This window comes from Sphaeramia orbicularis, chromosome 7, assembly GCF_902148855.1.
Source record: "Sphaeramia orbicularis chromosome 7, fSphaOr1.1, whole genome shotgun sequence".
Classification (NCBI taxonomy): domain Eukaryota; kingdom Metazoa; phylum Chordata; class Actinopteri; order Kurtiformes; family Apogonidae; genus Sphaeramia; species Sphaeramia orbicularis.
Window position 1 is genome coordinate 31,066,994 of NC_043963.1, and position 27,213 is coordinate 31,094,206.

A 27,213-nucleotide genomic window follows, 5' to 3' on the forward strand; every position below is an offset into this window, starting at 1 on the left:
CATACAGTTTTGTCCAAAGCAGCAACTTGGAAGTGGGGTGGGTGGGTGGGCAGGGTGGGGATGGCAGGGTAAAAGAGATAGAGACATGTCATAGGGAGTAAAGGGGAGAGCGCTGTTTATCCTCAGCTCCAGTGGGGGGAAGCAAAAAAAGAGCCATAGAGGTGGAGAATGGAGAAGAAGAAGAAGAACAGCTAGCATAAAGCTGGATAAGGATCACTGCAAATGGACAAGGACCCAAAGGACCCTCCTCCTCCTGATATGAGTCTGTGCGCACACACATAAACACACATACACACACAAACACACACAAAGGAACACTCACACTGCAACATCAAGCTAAGTGCGTTTCAGTTTAGGGGAGGAAGCACATTTTGCTTCTCCTTGGTCAGGCCTTCCATATACTCCCTCCCCCAGCTGTGTTCATCCTCCAGTAACCCACACAGAACTCTCTTTTCTCTGCTTCACCTCTCCCTCGCTGTGCAGAGAAAAGCCCTTTGATGTCCAGTTCTGAGGGACTCAGGGAGTGATATGGCCGTTGAGGGGGCAGAGGCTCTGGGTCAAGCCAACCCTAGTCCGATATCAACAATGCACCAACGGCTCAACTACTGTCTGATATGAGAAATGGCTAACAGCTGAGATGCTTAACAAGCTCTGTTAAGGCTTCCCGTAGACAATGCTGGCTGGAAATTGCAATCACACTTAATCCTTTTTCTCTGGCTGCCACTTTATGTGTCACATTTTCTTTATCCTGAGAGAAGGCACTGATCTGATATATTTTGTTGGACACTGTTGTACACTGATAGAGACAGATGTTCATTGCACAAACAAATACAGTATGATGATGTAAATGTGTAAAATATTCTGTTGCTGTTCTGATGTTGTTTCAATGTAACATACAGTATACAGTATATTTGTTTAAAAAATGATGGTTATCACAGACACATTGTACTTTGTGGATGCAAAAATGTTTCATGCTTTCCATGCAGATACAGATGCTGTTTGTTAATTGTCTTCAGATATAATTATGGGCCAATTCTGCTGTGACAGCTGTAGCCAATGTTGTATGTTCTTGAAGCACAGGGTTTAGTTTAAAAATAATAAATATATTATCATATAGTGTGACAGTGCAGATATGCAAAAGATTGTAATGTTTTATATTAATCTTCATAAAATATTAAAGTGAGTTTTTACTTTTCTAATAAAGTGGCACATAACATGCGTGTTTGTGTTTTGATTGCAGTCATTGTGACAAATTAATTTAAGCAAATGTTATGGTAGTCAGGTGTATGAAGCTTGCAGAATGCATTGCCACAGATCTGTAGTGGCTTCACAGTAGCAAGAGTAGTTTGCAATAAATATGGTTTACAATAACATGGAAAATTAGCAATAAACAAGAAGTGGATTGGACCTGCAGAATATTGTGAATGGGCTGCATAAAACAGAATCAGGTGACTCCAAAAACTGAAAATAAAACAAAATATTATCACTGAAGACAAACTACATATACAACTCATGCCATATATTTTGCACTTGCTACATCCTTAAAGGTGCATTCTACAAACAGGAAGTGGACCCAATTTTAGGATCTACAGCTATCTGAACTGAAAACTGCAAACTTGTGCATGCAATTTATGCATTTTCTAGAGATTCATAAATATAGTGAGTTGAAGAGATGTTTTTACTATCTGGTAAAAACATTTCCGACGTTTTGGGGTTATTTGCATTGATACAAACTGAATGCACAGTGTGGTTCGTGTTAGAAGAGCACGGTTCGTTCAGTTAGAGTTTTATTTGCGGAAAAATGTAAGTGCGCAGTTATCGGTCGGGGCCTGCAGATCGTGTGCCTCTCCCTTGCTTGCTTCTCAGGCCCGGCCGGCTCTTCGTCGACGGCAGACACCGGCCGGTAAACTGTAGGACACGCCCCCTCCCCTTCCACCCACATTAGTTGGACGAGAGCAGAAAAATGTGATTGACACGGTTGCTTTAGCCAATCACAGGCTGCCTCGCCGTGGACGCGTGCCAGAGTGAAATGTTTATGTATGCAGCGGACCAATAGGAACGAGCCAGAGGGGGCGTGGTATTCTTTTGGAGGAAAGAGGCAAAACAATCTTTTATCCTCCTGACCGGGCGGCTTTTTGGATATCCTGGGTAGTGGTGGTGGAGGCGGCGGTAGCAAACTTTACATGTAGACTAGATAGAAGTACATACACGGACAATACTTACCAACTCACGACAATCCTGATAAATGTATCTAATTCCAGCAATTTGCACTAAAATCTATAGAAAGCTGGTTTTCTTTCTTTAGTCTCCACTCACCCTGTCTAAACATGGATTCCAGATATATTTTGGACAAGTCTTCGGTTGGGTCAAGGGGTGGTGGTGCGGATTTCAACTGCCGAGCAGGCCGCTCCGTGCTCCGCGACAGCAGGGTCCCCACGGCGGATAAAAGTGGTCCCATGCCGGCGTACACAAACGGCTCCGTCCTTTACAAATTTGTAATGGACGGCGGTTTGGCAGCGGAGGTAAAAAGCGAGAAAAGCTTTCCAAAAGGGAACGGGCTGACTTCGGGCGGTCGAATATTGCACGACATGGAAAAAGTAAGTGTCGTTTTGCTTGTGTTTAACTGTACCAGCGACTCCATTAACCGGCAAAGTCAGCGGCGTAGCGTACATTAAATCAGCACGTAATGCTAACCTGTCATTACGCCGTGTAATGATAAGTTTGACACCGTACACCGTTTTTTATTCGCCGTTATTACATTCGCACGTCGGCATAAACGTTTGTGACGTTTACACCACATTGCAGCTGCTGTATATTGTCTTGTTTCGAGTGTGTAGTGTTGCTTTATCACTCCTTTTTCTTTAAATCGTCAGTTATTTCGCCAACTGGTGTCAGCGCTCGCGCATAAGTGTACGTCGGAAATAAACCGCTTTAAATGGCGGCTCAATCGCTTTGCAAAGTTTACAGAAAAAAGGGGGGCAGGGACTTCAAACTATTAGCCATCCCCCTCCCCCATAACGTCTGGGTGGAGCTACAGACAGAGCTTCCTGACTGCACAGCACAGTCCCGGCTCCTCACTGCACTCAGCTAGATTTCAATACTTCTAAATCGTTTTCTAAAATTTCTTAATAAATACACGTTGTAGTTGTGTTTTTATGTTTACACTGTGTTTTAGCTTGTTTAGTCTGGGGTCTCTTACATTTCCAGATGCCTTTTTGGATCCTGAGTGTTTCTTTTGTAGGGTTACTCATGTTTCCAAGTGATCTTACCTTGTCTATTATGGTGTGAAATTTACAGAAATTTAATACAAAACTGGTTTATTGACTATTTTATGGACATGCTGGCACAGAGGAGCCTTTGTAACTATTACATCCCCAGTTATGAATATGAAGAAAAATATCAAGTAACAGTTGGACTTGTTTCATTTAATAAAACAGAGCAAAATGTTTGTGTATATTCTCAGTCTTCCAGGTCATGTTAATCCTTGAAAGGTTGAATTACAAGTAACTGGACTTTATTCTTGACTGGAAAACGTTTCAGCTCTGATCCAAAAGGCTTCATCAGTTCTAAAAATGTTCTCCTGCACCAACATTTTTAGTCTGCCACACTCCATAGGAAATTATCAATAATGAAATCGTGGTATTTCTTATTAGGGCTGCAGACAATCATTATTTTCAGCATCAGTTAATACCTTGACTATATTTTTGATTCACCAAATTATTGTCCTGTCAATAAAATGTCAGAAAATGCAGGAAAAAGTGAGTCAGATGTCTTTTTTGATCAGGACTCCAATATATCCAGTTCACTATTGCAGAACAGGAAAGAGGACAGAAAAATATTCACATTAAAGAAGATGAAATCTGAGAATTTTCCCTTAAAAATTACTCAAACCAATGGTGATCAAAATACTCATTGATTAATTGAGTAGCAAACAAGAAATTGATTATTGCCACAGTTCTAATCCATATGCACTGTGTTTCTTGGCTTACTTGTTTTTGCACCACTTACAGTTGCATTTAAATCATGTTAAAAATGTTTTCACACATGTGAAAAGGCAGGAGAACTCATGTTTGACTCATATTTTCCTGGAAAACAACAATAACCTATAGGTACTTTAATGCGTTGTCGAAACTCTAGTATTTTGTTAGCATAAACCATCAGAGTTAATGTGATTGAACTAGTATGCAGTCTTTGTTTATCACCTGACATTATGTACTTGATATACAGATGCTAATAATGGGTTCAATAATGTTTGACTGACATGTACTATGATTTTTCTATTAATTTCCTAGACTGGCCTGGGGGACCAAAAAGATGCCGGTTCCAATGGGGTCCTAAAAAAGGCAAGCCCCGCTCACTGCCCGGGTATAAACGGGCAGATGCCAGGCAGCCTCATGCACTTGGACATCAGGAACCCAGGGAAACAGGCAGAGCTGGCCAACAACTTCAGGGCAGCACAAGGGCAGAACGTACCACCAACCGAGAGACAGCCTCACCCCTCCTCCCACATCCCAGTCCCTAGAAACAGGTACAGACAGGCTGAGGACGTTTGTGGTCATGAACCTCTGTTCCATCCATCCTTGTTTTTACTCTATCAATGTTTTATGTTTATGTGATAGCAGCATAGCCGTTTGATGTCATTTTGCTTTACATTGTCCAGAACCTGTAGGGAACACACTGTTGATCATCAGACCTATTTTTATGTGTCCAATCCAGCAGCTAATTTGACTCTGAATTTGTGGCATGTATGAAAATAACTGCCCCAGGCAATTTTCATACTCCACACTCGTCTAACCTTTACAAAGTCTTGTCTAGAAGTGGAATTCACCCCCTGGCTACAACCATGCAGTGGTTTGGTCGTGAATGGTGTGTGGGCGTATGGGTCAACTGACCACATGTTTGGTGTTCCATCAAGAATAGTTTTGAAATATGCCATAAGAGTGCCAAAGCTTGAGATGAGGGACAAAAACTACATTCACTTGACAAATGACAGAAATAATAACAGTATGCTGGTATGGATTGTTTTTAAAAAAGACATTATACTTCATTGAAGAAAGGTCTTATAGCTGAAGTGTCTGTGTCCTCCATAACTGTCCCTGAGCCTGAAACTGTCCATGTTGACCCTGTATCTGTGACAGACAGCTTAGTGGGTGCATCAGTGTGACATGCTCACTGTGCCTCAGGCAGGAAGATGAGCTTTGTTGCGTGCTGCTGTGTTGTGTTTGATGTTTTATGTACTGTGCTTTAGGTGGGGGTTTTGCTACCATGTCACACATTTTCATCCACAGATGCAGACACACACTGTATTGTGCAGGACATTTTATTTTACAAGTCTGTAACACATGCATAAGCTGTTCATATAGAACAAGCAGCCAATGCATTCAGGGACAAGCCCAGTGCACGGATACATGATTATATAAGAGAGGAGAAGGCCTGGAGAGGCTGGAGGCGGTGCTTTAATCCAGTTTACACAACTGTTGGTTACTGTCTGTTAAGGCTTGTCGGTCTTCCAGACTACATTTACACATTAGCAAAATACCTGATGGCATTATAGTACAGTCTACAGACTTCAGAGAAATTCATTAAATTAGCTCAGAAACATGATGATTAAAAGATTTTTCATTTTTACAGATCTGTGTTTATTTAATTTTTGTAAGCAGTCAGCAAAGCAGGATACGGTTGCTTAGACTATGCTTGACAGTAGGCAGGGTGTGGATTTTGGCTTTTGAATGGCACTCTGAACTCCCTTCCTTGTTTTTTTTTTATGATCACGTGAACTTCACGTGCTGCTGGTCATGTATGATATTTGGGAGTGTCTCTGGGGACCATGCAAGACTGAACATGCTTTTAAACCAGAGTGCTCTTGTTTTTAGTTCTTGTGTGTGTCTATTAGTGTTTGAGTGTTTGCACATTTGCCCACCACAAACAAGCTGCTGTTGACACCTCCCAATCCAGGTCTTAACCAGAATTAAAACATCCCTTCTCCACAGTTTGTTGACTGCTATCTCAGCAAACTGCACATACAAAACTTCTAAGCTGACATTACACAGCTGCTAAAAGAGGTTGCATCATATTATATAACAGTTTGGCCATATTAGCCAGGTCTCTTTGTTGTTCCATTGACCTTTTAGATTAACTCCCTGTTTTTACACTCTTCAACTTAGCTTTTGTTTTGCAGTAGGTGACATGCAACATTTTTAGACAACACTGAATGGCATTATTCATATTTGGCGATTTCAGTAGGAAAACTTAAAACACAGTCCATAAACCCACTCCAACTAGTGTAATAATAGTTTACATTTAGATTTTCCACGGAGTTACTGGCTCTATGGGAACATTTTGATAATTACCCGACTAACCTAACTGATCTACACACAGCTAAAAAAATGTTACAACTTATAAAATCTATTGATTACTAACAGGTATAATATGTAACCTGTTAAATTATTTGCCTGTGCTTCAAAATAAATCCTTTTTGCAAATAAATCTGTTACACTAACAACAAAATGTCTGCATTTTGGAAGTATTTCACCCTTGTTACACCAGTTTTTCTCACATATCTGGCAGCCAATATTTATTATTTAAAAATAATTTGCTAATGTTTAATTTATATATCCAGACATAGTTGCATGTGATATAATAACCTCTTTATAAGTGCTGGGTGATCAACTCATCACTTGCAATTTTTACAAATTTCCCAAAACTTACCAGATATGACATAATTACACTGTTTTTCTCCAAGTTTTGGCTAATATGCTGAGGTTTTAACTGCTGTCTCATTTCTGTATGTGGGTGTAACACAGATTTTATGCCCTTCCTTGGATAATGTCAATAAAATGATTTATTTTCATTTACTCCCCTCCAGTATAGATAATACTACCTTTGTGTTACAGGATTATATTTAAGCAGAGTTTAGCAGTAAAGCTGTTGATCACCTTTGTAGCATATCTGCTAACCACTTCATTCTTTTTTTCTTCATGCACAACATGTTGCTCCTACACTTTGACTTGTCAGTTTGCAAATTCTACAAAGTCACTATCCCTCAGACAAGTCTGGACATATTGTGCAGGAAGAACCGATACAGTTAGTCACTCATGCACCTATTCATTTTGGCATGTTCAAAGCTAAACTATATGCTTAAACACTTCCACCACACATCTTGCTAGCCTTACCTAACGGTCTTTTGCTCCTTGTCTTTTTCATGTCCATCCCTGATTAAGTCTTCTTTTGTTTCACACTGTTAAAGCAGAGCTCGCTCCTGCCTGTCAATACTCATCAACATGAGATTCAGTGCACTGATAACAGAATAAAGAACAGTTTGAATGAATAGAAAAGGAGGTCTGAGAACTAAAGAGAGGAGGGTGTACTTTGTTTTGATGCTGAATGCATTTCTTTCTTATCTGTCCTTGGTCAGGTGCACTGTCACCACCGTGGAGTAACATGAATAGAAAACACTGAGTCTGCATAAACAAGACACCAGAGCAACCAACTGCAGTGGGGGGTGGGGGTCAGTGGTTGAGGAAAAAGAAAGCTCTGTTTTTAACCATAATTACCGACCAGCCTTTGACTCAGTTTGCTAAGAGATCCAAGAGGGTTTCGTTAAGACAGGCAGGCTGTAGCACAGCCGGCTACCTCTCCATCCCCCTCCAACCACCCTACTACTAATACTGTTCTCCCAAAGGAGACATTACAGCCGGCTGTTGAAGGTCAGAATCAGACAAAGTCCGCCCACCTCCACTCTAGTCTCGTCTGTCTAAAACCCACAACCAAACTGCTGACATGGCCTCCCAAGCAAAAAACCCTGCTTTTTGTCAGGTGTTTTTTGTTCATGTACATCAAATTTACCTACATGATTTTTTTTTATCATTGAAATACATCCATATTTTCTGAAGCCTTTCATTCCTTCCAGAACACAAACGGTTAAACCTCTTGCACTAACACAGGCAGGGGTGAAAGGTCATCCTCAATGAATGGAGTCATGCTAGTGGGGAGGGTCAGATCAGGACGCAAGCAGGCATCTGTCACGTTTGTCAGGTCAGCTTCAGAATCTGGGTTATGTGCTGCATAGACAATTTATGACCGCAGACGACCGTGGCAGACAGCTCATCATCTATCATTGGATATTTTCTGTAGAGGTGGTGCACGGAGGAGGAATTAGGATCTAGTATCATAGAACAAAATCTTTTAATTTAATCTGTCTTTTTCAGGCTACAGCTTTGTGGCTGACTGTGAATCGTTCATTCTTTAACACTAATGAGTGCTTCTGGAACAACCTCACACTAATGTATGAAATATGAGCATGTGTGTGTAAAGTGTCATATTGAAACATTAATTATCTGCTGTTATGCAGCGAAGAATACAGGCAGAATTAAAAGTGAGGAGAAGAGTAGGAGGCATGAAGGAAAGTTTTCTGGAAAGTCTGCTTTGCTGGAACAGGAAAGCATATTATACATTGATTATCCATACATTATAAATTTTAATTCTGGTTTTTCTGTCTACAGCCTGTTTTATACATATGGATGCCTTGAGGATAGAAAAAAGAAACTTATCCAGAGGGAAGGAAACTACTTGTTGTGCAGCTCTGGCACCATTGCAGTAAAATGCTTTATCGCTTGCTCACCCACACTAATAGATACTTACATAAGGCCTCTTGTTCTGCCTCAGTAGCATTTAGAGATGCCACAGTCAACTGTCTTCCCCTCCTTTCAGTCCATCTTTCTGTCCTTCTACCCCACTCTTCATTCCAACCAGCAGCTGTTCTACTGCTTTCCCAGTCTGTCTACTACCCCTCTCCCACCTTTCTCATCTTTCATGCACTCCATCCCACCATCTTTCTTGTATTTAGTGCAGCTTTTGTCACTCCCATGACATCCCCCCTCTCCTATCTTTGACATGTTTTCCATTCTCGGGTGTCTAAAAAGTAATTTCAGTGAAGTCAGAGTGTATTGTTTTTATACTGTCTATAAAGCTGTCATTTATGGCAACGGCATTAATGAAATATATTTCCACTGTTAAATCACAAATATACAGGATATATGCAGTATAAATATGCAATTAGGAAAATCTGTTTTTGGCAGAGATGTTGGCGTCAACTTAACTTCATAAAATGCCTGTGCCTTCCTTTTTGTCTTTTATTTGTTCCATACATCCCATTTTCATTTGCTTGTGACCCATTCACCTTTGCCCTTCTGTCTAAAGAAAGACGGGTAAATCCTACTCAAATCCAGAGGAGATGAAGCCTCCAGAACAATACAGAGTCTCTGCCAGGAAAGATTGTTCCATTCTTCTATAGAAAACAGTCAGTTCTCATCTGTCATATGGTCATCAAACTTTGACCAGAAAAGCTTGTGTTTTTAGCTTATGTTTTTAATAGTGTTGTATAGTCTTCATACTTTTTACCGTGTCCACTCTGTTCATCAAACAGGAGAGTGATAAAATAACTGGAATATTCACAGTGTTTTTATTGGCTCAGAATTCACAGATTTACTGAAAATTAGGCAGACATTAGTTGTTGAGCCAAGGGTTGATTTTGGTGAGAAATATTTCTTCACTGTTTAGCAAGTTCAAAGATCAATTTTTCTTAAAATCACATTGCCTGATTAGGTAACATAATTACACATTTAAATGGCAGATAACGACAAAGCTTATCTTGCCTGTTTTATGACTTCTCTCTGTGATAGATTAATCAGCTCAAAGCGCTAGGAAATTTTTCTCAATGTATTGCTTAACACTCCAGGAAATTTGCAGATGGCTTCCAAATCCACATGCTTGGTGGCTGAGAGTACTGTAAGTATTTTCAAAATATTCTGTAAGGCCTTAACTTTATGGGCTTTGCTTTCTCCTGCTCTCAGTCACTGCACTTATAAATATCCTTGCATACAATTACACATACACACACACAGCGTCTTGCACAACTTTATCATAAGTCATCCTGGTCTGCTGATGACAAGCAGTGAAATTCAGTCCAGGTTGCAAACAGAGAGAAGTCTGAGAAATGGCTGATGCTTTGTGTGTGTAGTGCTGAACAGCCTGTAGCTCTTCTAATAGCAGCATTTACTGTGTTTTAGAGTTCAACACCGAGTTGAAAATATTTTCATTTCTGGAAAGTATGTTTATGTTTTTTCTCGAAATAGAAATATCTCAAATACAATAATTTCAATGAGGCTGGTTCAGCCCCTTCACTATTGCATTATGTAAGACATGGTGAATACTCTACTGTTTTAACTGTATCCAGAGGGACATCAGATGTCCATGACCTCACTGTGATTAAAAGATTATTGATAGCCTTGTGTTTTTACTTGGCTGAGGAAGCACTGTACTGGATTTGTTGCATTCCAATTCATTTTGTTTGACACAGTTAAGTGTTGGTGTGAGCTTTTCTTGACAATTGAGTAAATCAGTGCACTAATAAAATCTCCACCAATTGCCAGTGAGCTAAATCTCATACAGTAGACTTACACAATTGAACTTGAATAAACAAATTTTAAACCACCCTACACCCAAAACCAAAAGAACAGTTGGGCCCAGTGCCACCTTGAGTCTTGGAAACTCCTTATGCTCTCTGTGTGCCCAGGAGAATACGTGGGCTTGGAGGCCCCATGCAGGGCTGTGTGAGTGGGGACAATGAGAGTTCCCCATACCCATCAATGGCATTTGAGAACAACTGAAGTACCATCAATCATGCTATGAATCTAGATTTTGATGACCTATCAGAATGTCAAGTTTTGAGTTGTCAATAAATTGTCTTACAAATAATTGCCCTCTACCTGGTAGTTTTATGCCATTAGTGTAATATAAGTGTAGTCTAGTTGTCTGTGTAGTTTAATTATTGAACTCATGAAGAAGGGCACACATTCATTGGCACAGGATTTCAGAGCATATAAAGTGAATGATGTTTCTGTTTGCTTTTTTTCCATATAAGATTGAACATGATCAATATGACAAGACTTGAATATAAGCCCATTGTTGAAATATTGGATTATGGTAAAAAAAAAAAAAAATCTAAATAAACCACACCAGGTCTTGTTTCCATTAACTCATAGCAGAAGATTCATAAACAGTAAGACAATGGCATTGACAAAACACTAGTCAAACAGTTGAAAATGATGTGGAAAAAATGAGGAAATATATTTGTATAATCTGTTAGTTTTGATCCGCTGTTTTTACACAGGCCTCACATAATCATGATTATTATTAATTGCGATATGGCATGATTATTGTGACAGGTGTATTTGTTTGTGTTTTCCCGTTACTTTGTTTTCTCTTCTGTTCTCACCTATACACACATATTTTTCATTCTTTAGCCACGGTGAGTTAGTCAGGTTTCATTTAACACTGAGCTGTTAATAACTGTTCTTTAGTCACCTCCTGGCTATTGCATCATGTATCACACTACACTATTTGCAATGGCTGAGTCAGTTGCGGCTTTAACTTTGGTGTTGACTACACATACAGTTACACATTCCCTTTGTGCAGGGTTTTGTCTGGTGTCCATTCGTCCTCCTGGTGGAAGTGGGAGAGGAGGGAGGGGTGAAGGAGGCTGACAGCTTCTTGTTTTATATCCACACTGTTTGTTTTTTCAGCCATTAACTTGGGATCTGTGGTGTCCTCCCGACAGCTATAAATTTATGTTTAGATAAAGATGAATTTATCTCATACCTCCTCTTTTCCGCTCGGTTAAACCTCACTATCCTAAATATGTTGTTTTGCAACTGTGCAAGTGTCCACATGTCCTTAAAAAGACGGAGGGAAATAATCTAAAATTAAGGTCTGAAAAAAACTTAAAGGCCCAAACACAGCTTTTCCAACTGTAAAAGACTTTATTTTATTTGACCGTGGTGTGACTTGATGAATGTAAAGATATTACATAATGTAAACACTGTTTGTGTATGATGGACGGGTGTACAAAGGTGTTTGTAGGTAGGGGAGGCTTTTTTTGAGTAGTTTTTTTAAAGCAGCACACACATACTCTTGGACTTCTCTGACCGCTGCCAAGACAACATGGAGATTTCCGGCCTAGGGAGAGGTAGAAAGTATCCCCTCTCTTAATCTTTAGTGCTGCTGACTTCCAGCACCAACATGCCACAGTACAACGCACTGAGTGTGTGCGGCGGTTCAGTCAGGTGCTGGGCAGAGTTCTAATCAGCGTCCAAATAACCCCAGCAACACGTAGCTGCTCCAGGGCAAAGGAATACAAATATGTTTTCATGATGTTGAAATTGCTACTTTGATTTGCAGCATTTTGACCCAGAGAAATGTATAAAATTGGTGTTGTTTAGCTGGTACAGAATAGACAGTGGTATTGTCCCAGTCTCTTGTTAAACAGCTCTTGCTCTTCGGCATCCAATCTGCCTCAATCCGCTTCTGACCAGAAATCAAAACCGTGGTCACAATATATATACAAGCTTGTGTTGACACTATGTTTTGTTCACCATAATTACACGAGGAAGAAATGGATGAGATGGAGTGGGAGAAATATAGGGACAAAGACAGGGAGAGAAGAAGGGAAGGGCGTAGGGAAGTTGAAAGAATAATAGCAGTATATTTTGAAGTTGTGACGGTTATAAATTATTGCAGCTGCTGAAGCATCAAGATATCACAACTCTCTGTCCCACTTTCAGATGAATCCATTTGATGTTCTTCAGCAGACTAGTAAATTGCTTGATATAGATAGTCCATCATTATGGGCGAAGTGCTCATTTTGGCTTTACAAAGAAGTCTGTGTTATCTTTACTTTAGCATTCAGCAGTTCTGTTTTGAACAAATAATTCATTTATGTGCATCTAGAGCATTCTACCTCACAACATTACAAAATTATGGGAAATGTAACCAGGATGATTATATTTACTTCTGCGGATGTTAAAAAAAAAGTAACTCTACTCATAATAAATGGGCCATAACTAAGTGAGAACAATATTGTCCTTTAAATTCATTAGATGATAAAAAAAAAGGGAAAATGGGGAAGCATGAAGGTGAAATGAGTCGGAGTACCCATAAGGCTTTAGTAGGACCTGGGAGTGTTGTACATTTTACAAGCATGTTGAGCAGCTGTTTCTGTCTCTGGTTTCACTTCAGCTCTCCTCAATGGGAGGCTCATGTTGGTCCTCATCCATTTCACTCCATTTATTTGAAGATATAGATGTACCAAACAGGAATTAGAGGACGTGTATGTCTGCATGTCTTCTCTGTGTGTTTGTGTATGCAGTGGTATGTCGGTATTTCTGAAACTGGATCTGTTATAAGCCCTTGAAGCCTCAGTATCTTAGCACAAGGTTTCCTTCAACTATACCAGCTTTTAAATATGAGTTAGTTTGGTTGCTACATTATGAAGCAATCTAGAGAATAACACATTTGGATACATGGTATGATTTTAATTTGTAATTTGTGTGATTTAAGACTCTAAGATAGTAAACTGAGATGGCCTGTTTATTGGATTGTGTGTTTGTGCATCTAAGAGAGAAGAGTCTTGACTGTCTGTTAGCCAGAAAAACACTTCAGTCACACAAGGCAAGAGTTTTCCCCGGGCCAAACCAGCTCATTCTGTCTGGCAGTCTCTTACATCTGTCTGTCTATGTGTTCAGAAGAGGATAGCTGGAAGTGTGTGTAGGGTAGACTTTCGGTTTTATCATCATCATCTCTAGTGTTTCCATGATGTGCTTTTATTACTTCCATTCATCTTGTTAACTATCCCATTGGTTGCAGTGCAGGGTGATTTCCCCCACTTTATTCCCAATAGTACCACAGCCTTCTTCTGTAGGATGTTGAAATACTGATAATTTGGAGAGAGGTGAATGGCTTTTGTAGGCAAAGGTCCAGAAAATCAATTGGGAGACATTTTAAAGGATGTACTTTATGGTATTTTTTGGGCTGTATTAGTCACTATCTAGTCACTAGCCAGCGTAGTGTAATAGAACCAGATGGGGGCGAGGAAGGGGTGATACACATGGCCATTTAGTTTCTATTAGATTGGAGGCACATCCACCCAAAAACCCACTGCAAGTTTAAAAGCAAGCACTCTTTCTTAAATCAATAGGGAGTCTGTGGTTCAGAAAATACTGGATGTCAGCTACTGTACATTCTACAAGGTTTATGAAGGTTAGTATGTAGTCTAAAGGCCTTTTATAGGTGTGAAATACTTGTCCACGAGTATTTTGCATCAAAACTATTCACACCTGTGGCAAACTTTGTCATTTGCATGTTCCATACAAAACAAAACAGTGTGTCAAGACCTCAACAATTCCATCATTGTCATTGTCACATGATGTCCGTTTCATACAAATGATTGGTTGATGGCTTTATTCATGGCGTGAAAGCTTGGAAAAGGGCCGTTCCGACAAAATAACGGGCTGCTTTTTCAGTACAGTATTCCTATTCTCTGTGAAAGTACTCATAACATAAACAGTGGTTAACAAAATCAGGACATAATGATATGTACAGGGTACTAGCGGGGTCTTAAAAAGTCTCAAAAGTCTTGAATTTACAAATCTGCATTTAATACCTTAAAAAAGGTCTTTAAAAGGTATTCAATTTGATATGATAGGTCTAAAGTTATGTTGCAAAAAATGTGTTTAAATGTGTCTGGGAAATGTTCAAGCCGTAAAGAAAGTAATGTTAGTCGACTCAGTTCCACCTGTTCCAAACTGACAATTTATATTGAAATTAGGAAGTAGTTACTGCTAACTTTGCAGCCCCCAGTGAGAAATGACTTAGAATGGTGGGAATCAAGGCATTGGAGGAAATGAATGCATTTTCCTAAATTCTAGGAGTTACGCATTTTTGCCAGTATAACCATGAAATAGCTATTAAGTTCTGTTCTAAGTAGTCTTAAAAAGGTCTTAAAAAGTCTTAAATTGTACTTGTAGGAACCTGCAGGAACCCTGTATGTAAGTTAATTATATAAAATATTTCCAGTGTATAAAGGCCTTAAAATGTACTAACCATAACTCTTAAAATGTATTAAATACAATTTTTCAGAACATAAACTTTAAATGGCTTTAGTGCTTGGTGGAAATAATAAATTTGAAGCTTTCAGTACCTCATGCAACCAACTGGTTAAATTCAGAACATCAGATATAATGACATTCCATGGGAAAACATAAAACTGCTGTAAAAAGGTAGTGGTAAAAGTCCTACCATTACCCATTATTTATATCAGGTGCATCACTTAATGCTCCCACATGACATGAGGAAAAAAGGTAAAAAAAAATAAATAAAAAAAAAGTCCTAAATTTAAGTTGCTGTAACATCCAGAAAAATAATAAGGATGTCATGTCATAATGTTTTGATGCTATAAGCTACATTAATGTTGTTTGTAATCACAGACAAAGTATGAATCTGTTTGCAAGACTAATTATGTGCATGATTGTTGTAGCATTTTATATGGTTGTAAATATAACAGTTTCAGTGACTTCTCATTTATCTGTGATGTTCGGCATGCAAACAACCTCATTACCCAGCTAAAATTCGGCTGGCATCAGTTTACTCAGGGAAAAAAATTGTATTATGTGTGCTAGATATGTTATTTCTCCATGATGAGAACATGTGACAGACTAGCATGAACATACTTAAGTGAAGTCGCTGTCCCAATCAACTTTAACTGTTGGTAAGAATCCGGGATGTTGTTGGTACATGACATGTGCGTCACACCTTTTTAACACTGGAGTGCTATGATGACAAATTAGTTTTTATACGAAGGCCTTTATGTGAATATGAAGCTCACGCAGAAGATATTGTTTGATGAAATGTTACCAGCAGGTTCTACCACAGTCACTGTCAGTTTTTCCCTAATCACAGCAGAAAAGCCGAAAACTCAACTGTTTATGTGCTTGGGTTATTGTAAACCCTTTTGTTGATACTGTGCTCTGCATCTTTTTTTTCAGAGAGAGAGACAGACAAAGGTCCAGAAAAGGCCTGTTTGTTTAATTAGCTCAGTTGTTTTTCTTGAAATGTTTTCACCAGTATTTCTACACAGTTTACAGCAGTGGGATAATATACAGTAGAGCTTCAGTCTCTTTGTCTGTTTCTCTAGCAATTATGAATATTTAACAAAGCAGTGATTTCTTGGTGTGTGTTTACATTTGGCAGTATATGCCTGAGTGGGAAGTTTCACATTTTTACATCTGCTGTACGTAAAGTAGAAATCCACATCCATGCAATTTTCTGTCTCATGCATTTTCTTCTTTTGAGCCCCCATGCATGCTCTTTTAAGAAAATGATACAGATCAGTTTATTTTACTGGCTGAAATCTGTGTCTGCCTCATGCTGCCCTGCAGATATTTGGCTTTGTGGAAATAAGTAGAGCAGAGTGGCTTTGGAACAACTTTCACAAAACACAGGAAACCAAGCAAAGGCCTGCTCTGGCTTGTGATGGCAGAAGGGCAAATCTCAGGAGCAGGCGAGAGAGGGAGTGGGAAGTGAAGAATGAGGAACAAAATAAGAGTATGTGTGTGCTGCTGCAGAAAGAGAACTGACCGCTGTGTTCAGGGCTGTCCGCTATTTTAATCCTTTTTCCAAGTTTCAAGATCGAGGCATGCTTTTTCTGTCTCCATTTTGGTTCCTACATTTCTTTTCTGGCTAGGGCTATTTCTGATTTTTTTTCTTTGGAGTTTGTTTTGGGACACTGACCCTGTACCCTCCCTCCTATTTATGCAGAAGTTATCTGGCCTGGACAAACAGGAGGTGATGGTTTTCTGTCGTATTACATTGGTTCCTCTTGGGTATGTCATGTAGCTCAAGCATCAGTTAGATATCATTCGAGCTGATGTCGAGTAAGAATAAAAGTGCATTTCAAGAAACAATTTGGGGGGGGGCGGTTAAAAACCACTCATTGGCTGACTTCCCTGGATCACTACATCAACTAATGACTAATGAAAAAGGACAAGCATTTTGATCAGGAGGCAGTGTTTTCAGGCAGATGGGCCTATCTTGTTTGATTTCCTCCGTAGAAGAGAGGGAGTAAAATCTAAGGTTGTTGTTCAAGAGGGGCTGCCCGGCATTCCCCTAGCAACAGCTTTGTTGTTTGAGGCAACTGATAGAAGTTTTAGGGAAGTTGTTATGGCTACAAGTAAAGCCAAGCCTGAAGTGAGGCACTGGTAGTTGATCACTTTGTGCAATGACATGAAAAATATATACACCATGTTAGGGCTGGCCGATAAAACGATAACGATATATATTGCGATATAACTTTTCCTCGATAGAAATATGAGACATGCTCAACACAATTCCATGTTCTGACAGACATAAGAACAGCCAATCATAATTAAGTAGCGCTGCACAGAACCAATCACACTAGAGCCACATTAAGTTAGGTTGGCACACACAGCACAGGCATAAGAGCCAGGCGCAGCACACACGCTAATGTTTAGGCTGCTGTGGGAGATATTGAGTGTTCCCTCGGGAGAAAATTTGACCGAGAACTCGGGCGACCGGGTGACTGAAAAGTAGGGTGCGAAAAGTTTTGGTTCAGAGCTTTCAATGCAATACGGAGGTGTACCAAACAACTACATGTAGCCTATGTGAAGAATGCAAACGCTCACCTTTCCACATGAACCTTGAAGCAGAACGCACACAGTATGAGGATGAGCAGGAAAAGTTTCGGTTTATGCCAGTTAGGGTAGTTATGGAACGCACCCCCGTGAAGATGGTCTGTTTTGTTTGTGTTCTCTTTTAAAACTTGAAAGCTTTTGCCTGCTGGTCAGACTTTTAGTTTAATTTTAAATATATGTAGCCTACCTATTTTATATATCTGAAACAGTTGTATAATGTTCTTTAGCACATCTGTCATGGCAAACCGCTGACAGAAGATAAATCATATTTAAAAATAACCCTCTGATGTCTTCACAACTAGCCTAACTTATGGAAAATTTAAGCTTGACAAATGCAGTGATTTGATTTGTATCAAGATACACATCAATATAATTCGATATAAAAAAATTATCGTGAAATGATTTTTTTCCATATCACCCGGCCCTACACCATGTAGATTTCTTATTTTTAGACATAATCCTTGTTTTTGAAAGTATTGCATCAATATTCTCAGTTTGCAAAGTATTATTTTCACAAGTTAGTAAAAGTGGTATGATGGCCTGGTCTAAGCTAAGAGATTCTCCTCATTAAGACAGTTAAATATTTTATCCACACTTTATCTTTTATTAGATTTACATCACTGACCAAATCATTTTCAGTGTTTAATTTGTGTGGGGCATATTAGAAAAGTTATGACCAGCAATATCTTCACATTGAGCTGTTTGCACAAGATGTTGAACACGTCAGGTAGTGCGTCTTGACCTACTCCGTCATCAGCCAGATAATTGCCTGTGCTGTCTCAACACCTTCTCACTGAGGAATTTGCATTACAAGCACAGATCAGATCTTTAGTTTGCTGCAGCCACCGCAGCTGTACCAATGTTTGGCTTGTTAGTTTGCAAGAAAAATGAAACGTGCGTATGATCTTGTCCATGCAGTTTACAATCATGTAGCAGCACAGAAGGGAGTTAGGCACCACAGGGGGAATCATGCCTTTTGCTCTGTGTCTATCCTCCATTATTTTGGCAGAACAAAGCTAACTGTTGTTTGTGTTTGGCCCTAAGGCTACAGATTGCATTCGAGGATCAAGAGAGAGAAAGAGAGGGCTTTTTGTCCCGGCACTGAATAGCCATTACACTCACAGCCCACATTAAAGGCTCCTGCCTAACAGCCTGCCTAACAGCCTCTCTCTCTCCAGGGGGTTCTGAGCCTGCAGACTTATGTAAGGGGCAACATGTGTAAAGACTGCACAACAATGGGTGAATTTCAAAGATGACAACATAACCCAATGTGTACCTGTGTTTTATCCGTTTGTATTGTTAATTCACAATACATGCTGTGTCACACAAGGGGGTGGTAGGAATATACAACTGTAGGAGGGAGTAGGAAGTAGGAAGGAGGGACTGATCAGTTGATGGAAGCAGGGCATCACAGCTGGAAACATGGTGGGTGGGTTTGTGATGGTTCTGGGGGATGACTGTTTACTCCCAGTCATGACCATCTGCCTGCAGAGAGAAGAAAAAAAAAAAAATAAATAAATATATATATATATATATATATATATATATATATATATATATATATATATATATATATATATATATATATATATATATATATGTATGTATATATATATATACATATATATATACATACATATATATATATATATGTGTGTATATATATATATATATATATATATATATATATATATATATATATATATATATATGTGTGTGTGGAGAGAGAGAGAGCGAGAGAAGGAGGATGTTACGTAATACTGTGGAGTCAAGGCAGGATGATGGGGAACTGAGGGCTTGTGGGTTGGAGAGCAGTGGGGGATCTATTAATAGCGGGTGTGGATGGGGCAGTTGTGGCTGCACAGTGGGCAGACTGACAGCTAGCCTATCACTTCAAATAGTTGTATTGATTGTACAAGATATACCAGTTTGATTACATCATTGTCATTTTCCCTCCCTAGCTTCCTTCTTTATCACAGTCTCTCAGGGGCAAGAAATGGTGAAATGGTCATTTACGACATAATTTTGGAACTTACAGAAAAATAGCTAAAGGCTCAAAGGCACTGTTACGTGACAGGTCTATAATAATAAAGTGCGGTCAGGCTGCAGATGAAGAATACAATGAAAGTGTAAACAAAATGCTTGAATGCAAGAAACATTTTGTCTGCAAGAAATAGCCTTGTTATTCTTGCATCATTATTCTAAAAATATATACAGCACGTATCTTACTACTATTGTTATTTTCATTATATTTACAAATGTGAGTGCCTGCAAATTCACCCCAATCACTCTAGAATGATTATTTCTACCCATGTTGAGAAATTCAACTGATCTGGTGAGAACTGTTATATCCCAATATACATTGCAGTAAAAAAATGCAGTGATCTAACACATAATGGGCAAACACTGCACTTTTACTGGTGCAACTTGATTTCCTATCACTGTCCTCTTACTTTGGCACCAAAACACATTACTCAAACCCCTGCAGGTTGGAACAAACTAAACATTGAATCATTATAACCTGATTTAAGTGCCTTGCTAGTGTAGCCACATTAATGATACAAACAAATCCATAATGTAACACTCTGTAAAGCAAACTATTTGTCCTAGTACTCGGCTCATTTAAAATGATTGTGTATCTGTGAGGAAAAGGCAGTGAAGAAGCCAAACACTAATGCAAGTCCATACCCACCACATCAAGTTGTACATGATGTTGACGGTCTAGTCATGTAGTCACATTCCACATAGAGCAAACTGTGATAATCTAGTATAAATATATTGCACACACACTTACTTTAGGATGACATTGGCAATGAATAAATTCTATGTTCCCTTGTGTAGAGGCTCACAAAAGAAAGGCAAAAGATGTAAATCAACACATGACAGAAATACAGTATGTCTGGTTAACAATGCCTTTGTGGTTTTGTGGTTCCCACTTTTTCTGTCTGTCAGCCTCTCTCACATTTTCTCCTTCTGAGTGTGCGTGAGGATGAGCAATGGGAGCATATGTTTTAGAGATGAATTAATGAAAAAGCATCGCCTAAGGAAAAGTCTATCTCATAACTGGAAACATTATCCCTATTTCTGGCGCACATATCTCAACTGTTGTGTGCATTTACATCTGTTTGTGTTTGAGAAAGATTAAAACAAAACCAAAAAGAGTTTAAAGCTATATGAAAATTCTGTCATCATATCAAGGCTGAAACACAGTGGGGTTGGTAAGAGGGTATCATTTACCTGTGTTTGTTTTTTTATGTTCTCCTGTTTTTCATATGTTAGATTCCCAAGGTCACACAGCAGTCTCCAGTCCTATCTGAGGCACACACAGCTGCTTTGGATATGAAGCTGGCTCATATGCACACGCATACAGTACATACAGAGCAGCACAAATACACCCTGATGCTTGTGTTTGGGATCATACTGATCACATGATCACATTGGATGGATAAGTGCTATTTAAAGCCAGCACCAAAGGGGCTGAGAGGGAGATCAGAGAATATTGTTGGCAGTGAACATCCCTGGTGGAAACTACATGTACCATATTGAACTCTACACTGATTTGAGTCATGCTGACACTAAATTGACAAGACTTGTGGTCAGCCAACTCAAAACAACAAAATGTACTTCTTTCACTATCCAGTCTCTCCTACTATCTCTTCCTCTTTTCTCTCTATCTTTGTAAAACTGGATTATTCTAAGCAGTATGGGTGACACACTTAGCGTTATTTTGTTTCCTTGAAAACGAGCTAGACCTTTGGTCTGCTGTCAAGGGCTTAAAGGGATAATCCCCCTAAAATGTTGCTGTAGGTTTTTTCACAGAGGGTTTATGTATGTGTGTGTGTGTGTGTGTGTGTGTGTGTGTGTGTGTGTGTGTGTGTGTGTGTGTGTGACGGGAAAGGGGCTTGTGTCTTCTGGTAAACTGAATCTTTGCTTTGCCAAGGAGGTGCAATACTCATGCAGGGTTGGGCTTGATTAGATTATGTTGGTAAGAAGAAATATATGAGGTACAATATGTCACTAGTAAAAATGACAAATTTATAGTGGTGTGTGGGTCTCAGCTGGTTTTAAACAGTGTGTATGGTTTCAGTTGGTCTTAATCTTATAGTGGCTTTTATTGTATGTAATATGTGCATATTTTTTCTGGACTGGTAACTAGAGCAGAGGTGCCGTGATAAATATAGAGGGAGGACCCAGTGATCTCCCCAACAACAGTACAGTGCCCACTATAGTAAGCTAGACGGGGGTGGCGGGGGTAAGGTGTGCCAAAGTTCAAGACAGCATCATATCACCATTTGCAGTATCAAAATCCTCCTCAGTGGCAATGTAGAACTCTGCTCAGTTCAAAGCTTTCTTCTCAAGTTTACTAAGGAAGAAATAAAACTTCCCCAAAAAACTCTGAACATGGTCCCCTCAGATACAATGATGATCCTGAAACCTGTTGATTCTACACAAGATTTCTGTGTTGCTTAAATGTATATGTGGCATTTTTTGCTTGTATTTATCAACTAACCAGCTGAGGTTCACCCCTTTTCTCCATTTAACAAACAAGTAAGAGAGCAGTGATGGTTAAGTGAGTAATAGAATGAACGAGGAGAGCAACAAGCAGTAGTGAGAAAAAGCTGTCAAATAGAAAATTATGACTTTTTTTCTGATTCTTTTACACTTGTTCCATGACTTTGCAAACAAACAAAGCCTGGGCTTCCCCCTGCTCCTCCTCTGCTGTACATCTCGGACTGACATGAGAGTTAGGGATCAGGCTAAAAGGTCTGTGAGTATGTGTTTTCTTTACCCAGTATTTTGTCTCTCAGACAGAACTGCACAACACTATGATGTAGGGCTGCACGATTAATCGATTTTAAATCGAAATCGGATTTTTTAATTAGGACGATTTTTAAAAAAGGGAAATCGTAAAATCGATTTCATCTCTCTCGTGCCTGCGGGCCATGCGCTTGCGGGCTCCCGTAGGCTCCTCCTCCTATCAGTGACAGCGGTCTGTCACAGAACTCCGTGCAATGGCCGGACTTTAAATGTGTTCATGAGCCCGCAGTACTTATAGCAATGTAAGCCGTGGCTTCACGCACGGATCCCGCAACTGAAATAGAACTGCATGCGGATCACTCATCTTCCGTTGTCCCGGATCCGTACCGTACTGTCTTCTTCCGATCCGGGTCCGGGTCTCGGGGTCATCAGCCTCAGCAGAGGAGCCCAGACAGCCCTGTGCCCACACACATCCACCCGCTCCAGGATAGAATCCCTCCAGCGTGTCCTGGGTCAGTCTATTCCACGCACGGATCCCTCAGTTTAAACAGAACCGCATGTGGATCACTTATATTAACCTGGTCCACGCACGCACGCACGCACGACTGATGCCTGTCACTGACTTACATTGGTATCACTTCTGTGGGCCCAGATACCCAGGAAAAAATAAATAAATAAATAAAATAAAAAAAAACAACAACAACACACATATATATATTAAAAAAAAATTTAAATAATTAATTTAGTCCTCTTACTTGCTAAATTTTTCATTCACAAATGTAAGTTCTGTAACACAAAACCAAATATTATTTATTTTTTGAAAGATGTTGAACTTTATTTAAAGCTGTTAGATAAATCTGGAAACAAAAAGGCTATAAAAAACATAAGTATTTGCTCTGATTTGGACATTGTATTATAGTGTATTCCCCCTGGCAAACTTATGTTATTTTCTTGTTGCATACATTGTTTGTATACTCTATTTCATTCAATAAAGATTTAATTAAGAAAAAATAAACTTCTGTGGGTTCATCACGTGATACCATCACAGATTTGAGGTCAGAGCAGTGCCTTGCATTGTGGGCTGCTCACAAAAACGACATGCTGACTTCTGTTGTCTTTTGTAGTTTTACCCAAAAATCTAAATCAAAATCGAAAATCGAGTTTTTAGAGGAAAAAATCGGGATTTTTTTTTTTTTGCCAAAATCGTGCAGCCCTACTATGATGTAGTAATAATGAGTAGTATAGTAAAGTTATAAGAGCAGATTGAAGTGCTCTTATGTAATTCTGGACTGAGTATGTGGGAGCCAATTTTTTGTTGTGTGTTGTGTTTGTTTGTTTGTTTGTTTTTTACATATTTTGTCTTCAATTCAAATTTGAGAGCCTTTTTATAATTGGAACTGAAAATTCAAAGTTACATTAACATTGGCCATGCTTCTAAATTGGAGTATCTGTATTGGACAACACTACAAATATCACCTTGTGTTTTGGAATGTTGTGTCCGGGATTAACGCGGTGTCTCCTCTCTCATAAAAATAGCATTTCTAGCAGCAACAAATTACATTGTTTTTTCTGTTAATATTACGTTCATCTTATACAGGGAAATTCAAGTTCTAAAAGATCTGGCTAGCACATTTCATGCCTGATACAAGCCTGTTGAAAAAAAACATTTTAAAGCCTGAATAAGGACATTGCGGAACACATAAGAGGCCATCAGGAACATCACCAAAATCATGGCACCAACATGAAAGGATGTGAAGTAGGTCCTGAAATGCATCATGCTCGTAAATGGATCTGAAAAAGTCTTAAAGATATGGTATCAAAACCTGCAGAAAGCATGATACAGATTTTACACACATACACAGATACACACACGAACACACATTATTTTCCTTCGGTCTAAACCCAGAGCTTGTTGTTGCTACTTGTGTCTTTGCTTTGCTCTGTGCATCAGCCTCTCTCCATCTCTCTCCATCTCTCTCTCTCTCTCTCTCTCTCTCTCTCTCTGTCTGTCTGTCTGTCTGTCTCTCTCTCTCTCTCTCTCTCTGTCTGTCTGTCTGTCTGTCTCTCTCTCTCTCTCTCTCTCTCTCTCTCTCTCTCTCTCTCTCTCTCTCTCTCTCTCTCTGCCAGGGCCTGGCTTGTTGACTTTAGCTGGCCCATGTGTTGAGCTGTTGCCAAAGGGGAGGGTTCTTGGCCCAGCCAAGGCCAATACAAGTTTGAGGGAGGAAGGAAGGCAAGAGGGCGTGTGTTGTATATGTGTGTGGGGGTGTGAGAGACTGAGTGTATGGTTTTGTTTGTGCTTGTTACTTGAGTGCACCAAATCCTTCAGCTAGAGATATTCACAAGTACGCACACTACGCACACTACAAACACACACACACACAAACATCCACATCGTCAGGGGCAATAAAAGGGGTAAAACTTCTCCACTGATGCATCTCATGAAACACTTATTTTAAAGTGTCAGAGCTCATATATTTGACAGCTCTGAATGGTGTTTCTACACATTAAATATCCCTGTTAACACACAACTTTTTATGTGCTTAAACATGTTCATCTCCAAATATGGGGGAGGACAGTTCTGCTTATCATCATTAAATTTACTTAATGTCATAAATGTGCCATGGCTAGACTGAAAGGCTCTTATAAACATCCATACTCAAAACCAATAACCCCAAAACAGCCTTGTGGGCACAGGCCCACACAAATACATACATTCACCACACACAGACCAACTTTGTTGACAGTGATCTCTACTCTCAAATCACCTCCTTCCGAGCCCTAAATAAAGGCATCCCCAGTTTTAACTTGCGCCAAAAAAAATCCTGCCCCAGCCTCTCTTAAGAAGATTCTGACAGATTTACTGTTGCGTCAGTGCCGTCACTCTTTAGTCTGTCCCCCAGTCTCATCATGCTTAATGGTTCCATAGCTATTTCACAGATGGATGAGAAGTGGGAGGGAGAGTAGCAAACCATGTCATTTGGACTATCAGAGGCGCTAATGTGTTCATCAAAATAACTTTAACACGAATAGTGCTGTTATCAGTGCAGGCTGGGTTTATGATGGCAGAATGTGGCAGCCATCTGCTTCCAAGTTGTTGTAAACATTGATATCAAAGACAGCCTGAATGCAACAGTGGATTTACCACTGTCAACATGGACTATAGTCAATCGAATACTGGCCCTCTGAGGAAGAGCGTCTGAAGTATACTATTAGTGTTGCTTATTGGTTAACACATGTACACATAGACACACACACACACACATACTCATACCAGATGTAATGAAGCTGTGGTGGAATATCAGGGCTCTGCCGGGAAGCAGAGGAAGGAAAAAGCTCAATGTCAGGAAAGCATGGTTGGTTTGGGAAGAGGGGTGATTAATGGTGTCTGGTGTGTGCGCATGAGTGTGTGTGACAGAGAGAGGGGTATCAAAGTTAAAATAAGCTCTGGGTTCCCTAATAGGCTTGTTTTCTTTTACCATTCTCACTGTTAAATTCCCAAAAACAGTGAAGCTTGACTGTCACTGGTATGCTATTAGTATACCACTCTACCAAGGATCTAAACACGAAACTCACATTTGTGGGAATCAAAGCAGCAGCATTTTATTAAATTCTTTGTCCACAATGAGTAAAACAGAATCCAAACGTTATTTGGAAGGCTCACAGAGAGATAAATCAAAACTGTGACCCTTGCAGGCTGGTTTAGTGTTGAAAACAAGGCTAATGAGAGAAACAGGACACACTTAATCTTGTTATCTGTTTATCTCTCATCCAGACTTTGTTTATACATGTCGGAAGGGTGTATGTGTGTGTCTGTGTTGCCAAGCTTTCCTTGAGCTATACAGTGTATTCAAGCTTATAGTGTGGATTTCTATGCACAGTTTAAACTACTTTTGTATTTCATTATTACTCACATCTGTTTTGCCTTCAGTCTGTACTGTGTTTAGAGCTCACACATGTTCATGGCCTATGCACACACACACACACACACACACACACACACACACACACACACACACAGCCAAGATGTTGAAATCAGCATCTTTTGTGTCAACATCAGCCTGGAGTCTTCACACAGTTTGTGTCTGAGTACATTTTAACACAGAGATTCCTCCATATCTGGTACATTCCTGTGTGATCTGTTGCTCCCCTTCCAACACATTTTCATCAGCGTGGGAGCATAGCCACATTTGAACTTGTAAAATGTTTTAGAATCTAGAAACTTCCAAGAAAGTATGTTGGTGAGCAGGTCTGTGAATGCTTGCTGATTTACAGTGTACTTTTCTGCGTGATTGTGGGCTCCGGAGTAAAGTTTTCGTGTTGAGTATGTGTGCACTGAGACTGTCAGTGGACCTCTGCCAGGGCTTAGGGCTTGGCTGAGAGAATGCCTCAAACCAGTTTACTCTGGTTGTGTAGTGGAGAAGTCTGGAGGCGGGACAAGGACCTCTTAAAGCTGCAGACCATGTGTATCTTTTGCTTTTTGTGTATCCCTCTGTAAGTGTGTTTGTGTGTACAATTTACATTTTTTTTCTACTTTTAACATTTCAGTCCTTTTCAGGATTTTACATGAGAATGCAGATGTGATTATGCATGTGGGGGTGAGTTTTTGGCATGTCTCATTTCCCCACTTTCCCCACATTTCACTTTCATCGTGGGCAAGAACAGCGCTAGGCTAGAATGAAGCAATGAAGTATGACCCAAATTACTGTTGTGCAGGATAACATTTTAGTAGATTTTCAAATGCCTGAGTACACTATCTGCTTGCTGATGATCCATATGTGTTTGTGAATGTGCGTGCTGGGTATGCGTACACTGCCAGTCCAAGAGGGCAGTATAAATACGGTTAAAGCTGAGGGTGGACTGCTCAGCATGGGGTGTACTGAGCAGGACTAGCATTTCTCCCTTTACCTCTCAG

The 27,213-nt window shown here is 39.7% G+C and overlaps 1 protein-coding gene across 2 annotated transcripts in view; it reads left to right on the forward strand.

Moving 5' to 3' along the window:
- The first annotated feature begins 2,090 nt into the window (after positions 1–2,090).
- Positions 2,091–27,213, forward strand: part of slc2a4rg (SLC2A4 regulator) — a 36,980-nt gene continuing 11,857 nt past the window's right edge. For both annotated transcript variants that reach the window (XR_003935837.1, XM_030138679.1), the window contains exons 1-2: positions 2,091–2,597; positions 4,293–4,528. Coding sequence is in view for 1 of the 2 variants with exons in the window: in XM_030138679.1 (XP_029994539.1) it covers positions 2,328–2,597; positions 4,293–4,528 (506 nt within the window). In the remaining variant the exon portion in view is untranslated. The remainder of the gene's footprint in view (positions 2,598–4,292; positions 4,529–27,213) is intronic.